The 14,619-nt window shown below is 42.0% G+C and overlaps 1 protein-coding gene across 2 annotated transcripts in view; it reads left to right on the top strand.

Moving 5' to 3' along the window:
- Positions 1 to 14,619, top strand: part of zgc:162952 (PKc_LIMK_like_unk domain-containing protein) — an 87,856-nt gene that overhangs the window by 55,597 nt on the left and 17,640 nt on the right. For both annotated transcript variants that reach the window (XM_063073951.1, XM_063073950.1), the window contains 2 exons: positions 5,006 to 5,054; positions 5,152 to 5,301. In XM_063073951.1, the coding sequence (XP_062930021.1) occupies positions 5,006 to 5,054; positions 5,152 to 5,301 (199 nt within the window). The remainder of the gene's footprint in view (positions 1 to 5,005; positions 5,055 to 5,151; positions 5,302 to 14,619) is intronic.

Below are 14,619 nucleotides of genomic sequence, written 5' to 3'. Positions count from 1 at the left end.
CATTTCGAGTATTATGTACAGTTTTAGTTACCCTGTTATAGGAAACATTATTCAACTAGAAAGAGTAGAGAAGATTTGAGGATGCTGCCTAGACTCAAGGGCCTGAATTCCAGGGAAGAGTTTGACAGGCTAGGACTTTATTCCTTGGAATGTAGGACATCGAAGGGTGGCCTTACTTCTGCATTAGTCTTCACTGGGAGACCCCAGTAGCATGCCAGAAACTCGAGTGCGTCGGGGTCAGAAGTGAGTGCAGTTGTTCCTACTAAGGAAAAAGCTTGAGAAGCTGAAAATATCTAAAGATAGAAAGGTGACCTGGACCAGATGTTATACACCCCAGGGTTCATAAAGAGATGGCTGAAAAGATTGTGGAGGTATTAGTAATGATCTTTCAAGAATCACTAGATTCTGGAATGGTTTTGGAGGACTGGAAAATTGGAAATGTTACACGCTCTTTAAGACGAGAGGGAGGTGAAAGACAAGGAATTATAGACCAGTTAGCCTGATTTCAGAGGTTGGGAATATGTTAGAGTCTATTATTAAGGATGAAGTTTCGTGGTACTTGGAGCCACACAGGGTTTCCTTAAGGGGAAATCTTGCTTGACAAATCTGTTGAAATGCTTTTGAGGGAATATCAGGTAGGATAGACAAAAGAGAATCAGTGGATGTCGTTAATTTCAGAAGACCTTTGACAATGTGTTGCACATTGGGCTGCTAAATAAGATAAAAGCCTATAGTTATATGGGAATGATACTAGGATGGATATACGATTGGCTGACTGGTACGAGGCAGAGTGGAAATAAAGGGTGTCTTTTCTGGTTGGTTGCCGGTGATTAGTGGCGTTCTATAGGAGTCAGTGTTGGGTCTGCTGCTTTTTGTGCTTTATGTCAATGGTCTAGATTATGGAATTGATGGCTTTGTGGTCAAATTTGTGGTGTATACCCTGGGGTGTATACCACCTGGTCCAGGTCATGTTTCTATCTTTATGCATTTCATTTTCCCAGGCACTTTCTCCTTAGTGAAAACAGCTGCATTCACTTCTGACCCTAACACTCTCGAGTGTCTGGCATGCTGCTGGTGTCTTCTAGTGAAGATTAACGCAATATAAGCAGCTTGTGATACAAAGACAGGTGGAGGGGCAGGCAGTGTTGAGGATAGGTAGAGAGTCTACAAGTGGACAGATTAGGAGAATAGGTAAAGAAAAGGCAGATACAATATGATGTAGGAAAGTATATTTCATGCACTTTGGTAGAAGGAATAAAGGCATAGTTTTTTAAATGGGGAGGAAAGTCTGAAATCGGAGGTCCAAAGGGACTTGGGAGTCCTGGTACAATTTTAGATTCTCTGAAGTTTAACTTGCAGGTTGAGTTGGTGGTGAGACAGGCAAATGCAATGTTAGCTCTCATTTTGAGGGGACTAAAATACAAAAGCAAGGATGTAATGCTGAGGCTTTATAGGTTAGACCACATTTGGGGTATTGTGAGCAGTTTTGGGCTAAATAATGAAAAAATGTGTTGGCATTGGATAAGGTCCAGAGGTGATTTATGAGAATGATTATGAATGAAATGGTTAACACATGAGGACCGTTTGATGGCTCTGGGTCTGTACTCACTAGAGTTTAGGTGATGAGGGGGAATCCCATGGAAACCTACCTAATATTGTCATGACCAGATAGAGTAGATGTGGAGCGTATATTTCCAATTGTGGAAAAATCTGGGATCAGAGGACACAGCCTCAGAATAGGAGGAATTCTCTTTAGAACAGAGATGGTGGGGGGGATTTCTTTAGCCAGAGATTGGTGAAATTGTGGAATTCATTGCTGTGGAGGTCAAATTATTGGGTTTATTTCAAGCAGAGGTTGATAGATATGTAATTTGTAATGCTGTCAAACGTGGCCAAGTGGTTAAGGCGTTTGTCTAGTGATTTGAAGGTCGCTCGTTCGAGCCTTGGCTGAGACTGCGTGTGTGTCCTTGAGCAAGGCACTTAACCACACATTGCTCTGAGATAACACCGGTGCCTAATGCCCTTCCCTTGGACAACATCGGTGGCGTGGAGAGGGGAGACTTGCAGCATGGGCAACTGCTGGTCTTCCATACAACCTTGCCCAGGCCTGCGCCCTGGAAACCTTCCAAGGCGCAAGTCCATGGCCTTATGAGACTAACGGATGCCTAAATGCTGTCAAAGGTTATGGGGCAAGGGCAGGAGAATGGGGTTGAGAGGGATAATAAATCAACCATAATGGAATGGTGGTGCAGACTCAATGGGCTGAATAGCTTAATTCTGCTCCTATGTCCTATGTCTTGTGTTCATGTAGATGCATATGAAATTGGACGGCAAAGATAGAGTGAATGCACATAATCTTTTTCAGGACAGCAGGTGAAAGGTTTAAAAGGGGGTGAAGGGGAAACTTTTTCATACAGAGAGTGGTGCATATATAGAATGGGCTGGAGAGTAGGTGGTTGGAGTAGTTACAATAATGATATTCATAAGGCCATTTGATTAAGTACGTTGATAGGAGGAGTTCAGAAGTATATGGGCCAAACACAGGCAAGTGGGACGAATTTGGTGGACAGTGCGGTCGGCATGGATAAGTTGGGCTGAAGGGCCTGTTTTCATGCTGAGTTACTCTATCTTTATTGTCACCCTGTGTAACCAAATATATATATTCAGTTGTTCGATTACACTGGTCAGGTAAGTGGGGAATTTATTGCCATAATTGTTGGCGAACACGTGTCCTAAAATTTAGATGAGGTATTATTTATCTCTCTTCTCCCCCCTGCCCCCAACCATCAAATAAGAGTCTATGCCCCAGGTATGATTCGAGCCTCCCTGGCATTGGCACTTTTGTAGAGATGAGTAATCTGTGGGCAGTGACAGGGCTTCAAGTGATAGGTCCATGAATCCGCTTGACTACCCTCATGGTCCTTTGATAGCTATGTGAATGGCTTTTTCAACTTTCTATGTATGAAATATTTTATAGAAACATAGAAAACCTACAGCACAATACAGGCCCTTCTGCCCACAAAGCTGTGCCAAACATGGCCTTACCTTAGAACTACCTAGGCTTACCCATAGCCCTCTATTTTTCTAACCTCCATGTACTTCTCCAGGAGTCTCTTAAAAGACCCTATCATTTCCACCTCCACCACTGCTGCCGGCAGTCCATTCCACACACTCTCAACTCTCTCCATATTTTAAAAAAAAACTTGCCCCTGACATCTCCTCTGTATCTACCTCCAAGCACTTTAAAACTTTGCCCTCTCATGCCAGCCATTTCAGCCCTGGGAAAAAGCCTTTGACTATCCACATGATCAATGCCTTTCATTATCTTGTACACCTCTATCAGGTCACCTCTCATCCTCCATCGGTCCAAAGAGAAAAGGCCGAATTCACTCAACCTATTCTCATAAGAAATGCTTTCCAGACCAGGCAACATCCTTGTAAATCTGCTCTGCACCATTTCTATGGTTTCGAATGTCCTTCCTGTAGTGAAGCGACCAGAATTGAGCACAGTACTCCAAGTGGGGTCTGATCAGGGTCCTATATAGCTGCAACATTACCTCTCGGCTCTTAAACTCAATCCCATGGTTGATGAAGGTCAATGCACCATTTCCACATCCATTATGTTGAATATTGGATGAAATAATTTAAGTAACATGACCTGCAGTGCACAGGTGCCAAATTCTTGAACGCACTGGCCCACGTGATGGTGTTAACCAGTGGTTCTCTGTGGAACTGCTGGCACGAGAGTAGTACGGTGCTGGCTATTACTACCAAATTCTTGTGGGAGTGCCTTTAACGCTTGTCACTGTAAGGCCATTGCTTAAGTATTTTCTGTGGCATGTTAGATGTGGAAAAACTCCAATAGTCTGCTGTCAGATTATTCAGAAATTCTGATGGTTTAACACCCAATTCACCAGGAATTGTTTGCTGTGCCACTTTGACTCACCACAAACCCATTTCCCATGCTCCCTTTCCACTCCCCCATCCCCTGCACTCCCTCTAATCCACCCAGGCCCAAAATGTATATTGAAAGGCTTTGTGAGTCAGCTGCCTGTTACAGTATTTAATATTTAACTTCAAACCGATACCTTTAAGTTATCAGAACAGGGAACCACCCCACCAGCTTCACCAAACATAATTGCTATCCATAGTGGTGGAGTTATCCGGCACAGAATGGTGCTGATGAATATGCCTTCCTGAGCTAGGTCCATTTGCCTGCATTTCCTCAAATGCCTCTTAAACCGCTCTGATCCATGATCCTATCCTGATGTCTTTTAAACATTGTAATTCTATCCACTTTTACCAGTTTCTCTAGCAACTATGCAGCAAAGCCTGCTCCTCTTAACCTCTCCCCTCTTAACCTTTCCCCTCTTAACCTTTCCCCTCTTAACCTTTCCCCTCTTGCTGTAAACCTATTCTTTCTAATTTTGGACTCCCCTACCCCGTGGAATAAGACTGACTTTATATTTGACCTTCATGATTTTATAAACTTCTATAAGGTCAACCCTTGGCCGCCTCCACTCCAGAGAGAAAATTTCCAGCCTATCAAATTGCTCCTTATAACCAAGTGCTCGACACCAGGCCACATTTTTGTGAAACTTTTCTGCACACTTTCTAGCTTAATTTCATTCCTCCTATAGCATGAACCTGTCCTACAGGCAACCAAACTGTGCACACAAATCCTGGTGTGATCTCGCCAACATCTCTGTTCATCAAGTTCAGGAAATGTTTTGGAGTTATCCCCAGTGTTCTGCTTTTAATTCCTTTAAAATTACATTGACCGAGAAAAGAATGCCACTCCAAGGAATTTTCTGGCTTTGATAGAATCAGTAATTATCCAGATACAATTTTTTCATTGTTAAAAACATGAAGGATATTGTTCAGCATTTCAAGGTCATGGTAATTTTGATTCCAAATACCATATCAATGGATTTGCTGACGCCATAAACATTAATGGAACTTGTGATCCGCTGTACAAAAAGCATTTTCTTATTGACTTTTTCAGATATCTTGGGGTATGTGTTAAAGAAGATAAACTCTATCCTATGCTTGAGGTAAATATTATTTTACCACACAAACACAATGCAAATAAGATATAAACAAAATAGTCCATTTGTGTTGTTAAGTGTTTGCGAATGTTCTGATTTGCAGTATATTAATGGTGGATGCCTGGAAGAACTGCTAGCCAATAAGGAAGTTAATCTGACTTGGAAGGAAAAAGTAGATCTTGCATCAGACATTACAAGAGGAATGGTGTATCTACACTCAAAGAATATCTATCATAGAGACTTAAACTCCAAGGTAAGGTACAGACTACAGTTGAAATTTATCCTCTGTGTAAGGTGCTAGACACAGGGTGAAGTAAAGCACGTACGTGTGTGTGTGTGTGTGTTTGTGTGTGTGCGCACTAATAGTACTAAAAGTTCAATGATATAGTTATATATTTGAACCTTTCATGCTATTAGAAAATAATATTAACAATATTTCAAAATATAAAAACATAAGGAAACCGTAGCAATTAACTATATTGGAATTAATTCAATTTGGATTGTGTATAGCACACCCAGCTCCCTCATAGCCATTTCCATGGACTGAATGGGATTGCTGAACCTGGGGCCAAGTCAAACTGTCTGTTAGTACAATAGGCAGCTATCCCTGTAAGTGCCAGGAAAATGTATTGCTATGTGCGGTTGGGATGGCCCCAGAACTCAGCTGTGTGGAAGGCTTCAATTTTAAAGATTGAAAGTACATTTATTGTCAAAGTATGTACACGAACTTGCCTATTTCTGCATGAGCATCCCCAGTTTCAGCATAATTTCAGAGATAAAAGCAGGCATCAGAAGTTCAGTTCTAACAGAAGTTTTGGGGCTTTTATTTTTGTTTTTGAATCTTGTTAATCATTAAATAGAAACTATTTATCCTTAAAAACAGTTTCTGTTAGTTGCTTTAAAATGAGGAATTTCATAACGTGGCCCATTGTTGTTTCATTTCTGGAGATGAGGTTTGAATCTCGTATTGTTCTGAAGTGATTGGATAGTCTCAAACCAATCTGTAGTTCAAACAATGGGGCTATATTTGTTTTACTTCAATGCAAATAACCAGATAATTGGCAATCTTGTCTAACTCGTATCTCAGATGCTGCTGAGGGAATAGAAACACTATTCTTGGCACAGCATGAGTGAGAGCTTTTAGGAAAGGTGACAGAATTTTGCAAATCAGAAACCAAAAGGCATTTAAGAGACTGCTGCATGTCAAAGTCTGGAAATAAATGCAACTGATGCAAAACAGATCTTTGAAATTTTATGCATACACAGACATCCCACCTCTCCTGGAAGTGCCGGGAGTCTCCCGCATATTAATAGTGGCTCCCTGATGCCCGCAAATTATATACAATGTCCCGGAAACTGATTTTTTTGAGAGCGAGCGTGAGAGAACATGCGAGAAAGAGCGAGCGCAAGAGCAAGAAAGCAAGCGCGAGTGAGAGCGAGAGCAAGAAAGCAAGCGCGAGAGAGCGAGTGAGAGCGACCACGAGCGAGAGAGCGCGAGAGAGAGAGAGAGAGAGAGAGAGAGAGAGAGACACACACACAGAGTTCCAAAAAAAAAGTCAGAGTGGCAGAGTGTTCTTAAAAAAAAAGAAAATATAAAATGTACGTCACCCCAGACTACACTAAAGTGTACCCCTGCCTAATAGGGGTCAAAATAATGACAGTGTTGCTCGCTGCACTGTTTGCAACAGTGACTTTTCTATTGCCCATGGTGGGTTAAGACTGTAAAAGACATGTTGAGATGAATTTATCAGGTGTCATTCGTTCATTAGCATAGCTAACATTATTTAAACCAGCTGGTTAGCTGCTAAGGAGCTACTCTATTGCAGACATCCCACCTCTCCCGGAAGTTCCGGGAGTCCCCCGCAAATTGATGGTGCTACCTCCCTGAAATGAGTTTTTGCAGGGTGGGATGTCTGCATACAGGTACGAAAAGGAAATTAATAACGCAAATTACAGTAACGAACCAAGTTGTGTGGAATCACCTTATCTTTGCTTTAAATTTGATGTAAAAAAAAAATTGGAAATTATCACAAAATTATGCTTCCTCCTTCAAATGTGGGATGAATTGAAAGTTTAAAATGAGTGCAGTTTCTGAATGGAAATATTGTGAGATGGCTAACAGGTATTTTGTTTAAAAGGGATAAAAGGCTAACAGTCCGTATATAGTTATTCATTACCAATACAGAGAGAATAAAAAGTGAGCATATTGAAATATTAATAAGGGTCCTGTAAAATATATATAATCATTCTGTTCTGTTTTCATTTAGCTGTAAATGAATAATGTGCTTCATTGAGTCTGATAAAGACTATTTCCTCTTTATTATGTAGTAAGCAACATATTGTGTGGGAGGTAGGTAATAAGGATTAACTTTGCAGTTTACCACAGTCAAGCTGCTTTACTCATTCTTCACCTCCTGTATTTGAATGGCATTGTACAGCAAAGCTTGTCAGCACAGAACACTCCCACTGCACGTCATGTGATGTGATAAATTATTGTTCAGTCATTCTCAAAAAGAAGACCCTCTTCTGAGCTGTACAGTGTGTTCATATTCAAATGAATCGCTTTTATCCAGACTTCAAACAAGATGTCTCATATAGCATACTTCACATTTGCCTGGTTATAAAGGCCACTGAAAACAGAATAAGCAAGAAGATCAGCACATGTGAAGGTACATTTGAAAGGCTCCTGCCGTGCTCACAATCTGACAAATGAATGAGACACCATTCATCATTAACTACAACAGATATGGGAGAGACTGCAGACAGGAGAAAGAGCTTGGCTGAACCATAATCTAAATAGGATGAATTGGAAGGAAATTTGCGTCGACTCGCTCTCCATAATAAATGAACATACAGTATTTTACAGGGAAGAAAATAAAATGGTGTTGAGGTTCAAAGTATGTTTATTATCAAAGGTGAATGCAAAAATTTACTTCAATGGCTGGAAGGAAGATAAGATAAAATCATTTTAAATTTGTGAAAACTGCTTTGATGTTTTATTAAGAACCACCAGCGAATATGTCCAAGCAAAAGTGGGAAAAAGATCCATTATGCAGCAATGATCATATAATAGAAGAGTTAGTTCATTTGGCAATGATCTGTAATGAGCGGGGCACTTCAAAGTAAATTTATTATCAAAGTACATGTATGTCACCGTAGACAACCCTGAGATTCATTTATTTATTTAGAGTTAATACATGAAATACAATAGAATCAATGAAATAATAAACATGAGAAAGTCTGCAAATGCTGGAAAACCAGAGCAATACACACACAAAATGCTGGAGGATCTCAGCAGTTCAGGCATCATCTATGGAAATGAATAAACAGTTGACGCTACAAGCCCAAGAACCTTCAGGATTGCAAAGGAAGGGGGAAGACACCAGAAGAAAGTTGTGCAAAGGAGGACTAGCTGGAAGGTGATGGGTGAAGCCAGGTGGGTGGGAACGGTAAGCGGCTGGTGAAGAAGGAAACACGAGGAATTCTGCAGATGCTGGAAATTCAAGCAACACACATCAAAGTTGCTGGTGAACGCAGCAGGCCAGAAAGCATCTCTAGGAAGAGGTACAGTCGACGTTTCAGGCCGAGACCCCCTCCTGTCTTCTCCTATCATTTTGGATCTCCCTCTCCCCCTCCCACTTCCAAATCTCTTAGTAGCTCTTCCTTCAGTTAGTCCTGATGAATGGTCTCGGCCTAAAACGTCGACTGTACCTCTTCCTAGAGATGCCGTCTGGCCTGCTGCGTTCACCAGCAACTTTGATGTGTGTTGGTGAAGAAAGAATCTGATGGAGTGGATCATGGGAGACAGGGAGAAGGAGGGGAACAAGCGGGAGGTGAAAGGCACGTTAGGAGAAGGGGTAAGAGGCCAGAGTGCAGAATAGAAGAGGGGAAGGAAATAACATTTTACTGGAAGAAGAAATCAATGTTCATCATATCAGTTTGGAGGCTACCTATTTAAGTCTTAAATGTCATATTTAAATTTCCTGACACCATCAGGAGATCAAAGGTAGAGATGCTAAGCAACTTTAAATTCCTAGGTGTTATTATTTCGGAGGACCTGTCCTGGGCCCAGCACATAAGTGCAGTTATGAAGAAAGCACAGCAGAGCCTCTACTTTCTTAGGAGTTCGTTTGTATATATTAAAAAAAAATTTGGTATTATATCTGAAACTTTGACAAACTTCTAAAGATGTGTGGTATTGATTGGCTACATCACAGCCAGGTATGGAAATAGCAATGCCCTTGAACAGAAAGCCCTACAAAATGTAGTTCATCATCGGTAAAGTCCACCCCATCATTAAGCAAATCTACATGGAATATTGTTGCAGGTAAGCCGCATACATCATCAGCGACCGCAGCATCCAGCTCGGGGACCTCTGATATCCAGGTCATGCTCTCTTCTCGCTGCTGCCATCAGGAAGCAGGTACAGGAGCCTCAGGACTCTCACCATCAGGTTCAGGAACAGTTATTACCCTTCAACCATCAGGCACTTGAACCAGAGAGGATAACTTCACTCAACTTTACTTGCCCCATCACTGAACTAACTGTTCCCACAACCTATGGACTGGCTTTCAAGGACTCTTCATCTCATGTTCTCGATATTTTTTGCGTATTTATTTATCATTATTATTTATTGTATTTTCATAGTATATTGTCTTTTGCATACTGGTTGTCCATCCTGTTGGTGTGGTCTTTCATTGATTCTATTATGGTTATTGGATTTATTGAGTACGCCTGTGAGAAGATGAGGCTCAGGGTTGTATATGTTGGCGTATGTTTACTTTGATAATAAATTTACTTGGAACTTTGAATCTAAACAGAATATGAGGTGTTTCTCCTTCATCCTGAGAGTAGCCTAATTATGGCAAAACCGGAGATCAAGAAGCGACATGTCGGAATGGGAGAAGGGATAGGAATTAAAATGGTTTGCTGGAAACATCAGCTTTTGCCGGATGGAGCAGAGGTGCTCCACAAAATGGTCCCCAGATTATGTTGGGGCTCACAAATGTAGAGGAGATCATATTGGGAGCACTGGATACAGTAGACGACCCCAACAGATTTGAAGGTGAAGTGAAAGACCACATCCAACAGCGTAGATAATCAATCAGTGTGCAAAAGACAACAAACTGCAAACACAAAAAGTAGTAGTAATAATAATAATGAATAAGTAACCAATAAATGTCGAGAACATGAGAAAGTCCTTGAAAGCGAGGCCATAGTTTGTGAGCTAATAATTGGTTCTAAACCAGGTGGTGTGGATCCTGATGCTCTTGTACCACCTTCCTGATGGAAACAGTGAGAAGAAACCATGGCCTGTTGATGGATGTTCCTTTCCTGCGACACTATTCCATGTAGATGTGCTTAATGATGGGGAGGGCTTTACCCGTGATGGACTGGGCTATATCCACTATTTTATTTTAGGATCCAAAACCCGAGCCTCAGTACCTCCCTCTACAACTGGATCCTTGACTTCCTCATCGAGACACCACTGTCAGTGCAGATCAGAAATAATATGTCCTCCTTTGGCAGTCAAAACTGGCGCATCTCAAGGATGTGTGCTTTGCCCACTGCTCAACTCTCGGTACAGCCACGACTGTGTGGTGAGGTGCTGCTCAAACTCCATCTATAAATTTGCTGATGATGCAGCTATTGATGGCAAAATTTCAGATGTTGATGAGGAAGTGTACCAGAGTGAGAAATGTCAACTGCTTGAGTGGTGTTGCAACAGCAACCTTGCTCTCAACGTCAGTAAGATCAAGGAATTGATTGTGGACTTCAGGAAGGGGAAGCTGAGGGAACACACACACCAGTCCTCATCGAGGGATCAGCAGTGGAAAGGGTGAGTAGTGTCAAGTTCCTGGGTGTCAACATCTCTGAGGATCCATCTTGGGCCCAACAATTACAAAGAGGCCATGACAGTGGTTATATTGCATTTGGAGTTTGAGAAGACTTGGTATGTCACTGAAGACTCTTGCATATTTCTACAGATGTACTGTGGAGAGTATTCTAAGTGATTGCATCACCGTATGGTGTAGAGCGCTATTACACATGATTGGAAGAAGCTGCAGAAAGTGGCAAACTCGGCCAGCTTCATCATGAACACCAACCTCCTCAGCATCGAGGACATCCTCAAATGAAAATGTCTCAAAATGGCAGCAACTAACATTAATGACCGCTGCCACACAGGACACATTCTTTTCATTGCTACCATCAAGGTGGTGGTACAGGAGCCTGAAGACGCACTCAACACTTTACGAACAGCTCCCCCCCCCCCATCACCTTTTTTACCTCACTTTTTTTGCACTAATTTAATTTTTTATATATACTTATTGGAATTAATATTTTTATTATGTATTGCAACATACATTTGTTGTAGAGAAAAATTCATGACGTATGCCATGAATTACGATATTAAACCTGATTCTGACTACTTGCATAATTAACAATATGTAATTGTCTTTTGAAATATGTGAAGGATTGAATAAAGGATGCCCTTCTGGAGTTCGCATTTATTTATCACTGATCATTACCTAGAATGTTTTCCTTGCTATATCTCTAAACCTTTTCAGCTAGCACAATGAAGGCATTGTACATTGCTGCTGAAGTTTGTTCCACTGAAGCCAATGGAAAGTACTTATGGAAAGAACTTCAGAAGCAGATGTATAGCACTATCCACTGAGATGACTTTCTAAGGCCTCTTTTTTTTGATGAAACTTCTTGAATGATAACTACTGGGTTGAAGTTGCAGCAACAGTGAATTTCCTACAATCACCACTCACACTTGAATGGAGTTCAAACTTAGCTGAAGGGATCCATACAATTAGCAATTCCAATGAAAAATCAATTTAATTCTTTGCAATGAGACATGTCAAAGTGTCTTTTGTTGCACAATGTTATTGTGGCGAAAGAGCATTTTCAGAATAAGCCTCTCCACAAAAATGGTGAAGCGGTACTTGTCCCTGGCTTACTAGGTCTCAACATATATTGTGTTCCCAGGTGTTTCTGAAATACGAGAAAGTTCAAAACTAAAATCTTTTCATTAATGATGCTTAGAAATATTATAAAATTGCCTGCATTCAGGAGAGATTAAAATGCTCATTGAACAAGAACAGGTCTCACTTGACACCAGAGATATTTGACCCAGCAATTAACCCCAAGTCCATCATGAGTGGCCATCTCTGCTGTGTTGTGGTCAGTAATAAAAAGCAGCCAGGATTTCCTTTCCAGGACATCAGAGATGCCCTCCTTCAAAGAGCAGGAGTCCTTTCCTCCACTATTGATGCTGCCCTCACCCGCATTTCCTCCATTTCTGGACATCCACACTCACCCAATTGTCCTGCCTCCTTAACAGGGATGGAGTTCCTCTTGTCCTTGCCTACCACCCCTTGAGCCTTTCCATCCAGCATGTCATTCTCTGCAACTTCTGCCATCTCCAAAGGGAGGCTACTACCAAATACATCTTTACCTCCCCCTCATTCTCTACGTTCCACAAAGGTTATTCCCTCCATGATCCCCTTGTCCATTCGTCCCTCCCCACTAATCTCCCTCCTGGCACTTATCCCTGCAAGCAGCCAAAGTGCTATATCTGTCCCATTCACCACCTCCCTCACCTCCATTCAGGGTCCCAAACAGTCCTTCCAGGTGAAGCAACATTTCACCTGCAAATCTGCTGGGATTGCTTATGGTATCCAGCACTCACGATGCGGCCTCCTCTACATTGGTGAGACGCATCGTAAATCTGCCAAAAGCGGAATTTCCCAGTGGCCAAAAATGTTAATTTGGATTCCCATTCCCTTTCTGTCATGTTGGTCCATGGCCTCTTGTGTCACGATGAGGCCATCCTCTTGATGGAAGATCAACACCTTGCATTCTGTCTGGGTACTCTCCCTCTGATGGCATGAATATTGATTTTACCTTCCGGTAAAACAAAAATTCTGTTCCCCTCCCCTCTTCAATTTCCCCACTCTCACCTCTCATCTCTTTCTGCCTGCCTATCACCTCCCCCTGGTTTCCCTCTTTCCCTTTCCCCTATGGTCCACTCTCCCTTCCTATCAGATTCCTTCCTCTCCATCCCTTTACCTCTCCCACCCACATGGCTTCGCCTTTCACCTTCTAGCTATCCTTCCCCCACCTTTTTATTCTGGCATCTTCCCCCCTCCTTTCTGGTCCGGAGGAAGGGTCTCTGCCTGAAACGTCGACTGCTTATTTACTTCCATGGATGCTGCCTACTTCTGTGTTCCTCCAGCATTTTGTGTGTGTTGCTTTGGATTTACAGCATCTACAGAATTTCTTGTGCTAATAACGGCAGCTTTATTTATTTATTGAGATTCAGTGCGGAATCGGTCCTTTGAGCCGAGCTGCCCAGCAACCCACCAGTTTAACTCTTGCCTAATCACAGGACAATTTACAATGACCAGTTAACCTATCAATCAGTATGTCTTTGGACTGGGAGGAAACCGGAGCACTTGGAGGAAACCTATGTGGTCATGGGGAGAACATAGAAACTCCTTCCAGTCAGTGGTGGGAATTGAACCGGGGTTGCTGGTGCTGTAGAGTGTTGTGCGAACCACTGTGCTGCTGTGCCGCAATTGGTTTATTGTCGCATGTTGGGCGCCACAATGGCGTAGCGGTTAGCGCGACACGATCACAGCGTGGCGCATCGGAGTTCAATTCTAACATCATCTGTCAGAAGCTTTAACATTCCTCCCCATGAATGCGTGGGTTTCTTCTCACGGTCCAAAGACCTACTGGTTGATAGGTTAATTGGTCATCGTAAATTGTCCTGTGATTAGAACATAGAAGGGTACAGCACAGGAGCAGGCCACTTGGCCCACAATATTGTGCCAAACCAGCTAAAAACATCCAAACACTAATCCCTCCTACCTACACTATGTTCATTGTTCCTCAGATTTATGTTGTGTGCTTGTTATAATAGTGCAGAAAGCCACAGGCAGGCCAGAGAGGGATTTGGATGGGTATTAAAGTGGCAGCCAATGAGAAGCTGGGGGTTGCCTCAGCAGGTGTTCAACAAAGTGGTTAGCCATTCTGAATTTGGTTTCTCCATTGCTGAGGAAAGCACATTGTGTACACGGAGTATGGTGCGCTAGATTTGGAGAAGTGCAAGTGACTTTCTGATTCACTTGGCATTTTGAGTATTCTGGTTCAGCCAGAACTCTAAGTATTGTGCCTGGTTCTAAGTAGCACACAAGAAAGGAATATGTAGACTAGAGGCTTTGTAATGGATGATATAATGGAGATTAGTTAAGATTATTAAATTATTCCAGGGATAAAGGGCTTAAGCTTTGATATATTGGATGAGCTATTCATCATCATCATCATCATCAAGTGCCATGCCCAGTTTGAGCTTTGACTGCCATGGCCCACATACTCCTGTTTCGGGTCAAGTGGATCAATTCATTGGTATTCATTTCCAGTTCTCTGGCTGCTGTCTCCATCATCATTTGTCTTTGTCTTCCTCTTGCTTTCTTCACTTCAATCTTTCCCATAATTACTGTGCATTCTAACGCCTCTTACCTAATCACATGTCCAATGAAGTTACATTGCCTTTTCA

The sequence above is a fragment of the Mobula hypostoma genome, chromosome 21 (assembly GCF_963921235.1).
Source record: "Mobula hypostoma chromosome 21, sMobHyp1.1, whole genome shotgun sequence".
In the NCBI taxonomy this organism is placed as follows: Eukaryota; Metazoa; Chordata; class Chondrichthyes; order Myliobatiformes; family Myliobatidae; genus Mobula; species Mobula hypostoma.
Note: the sequence above shows the minus strand (reverse complement) of the source record. Positions and strands in the feature narration are given on the sequence as shown.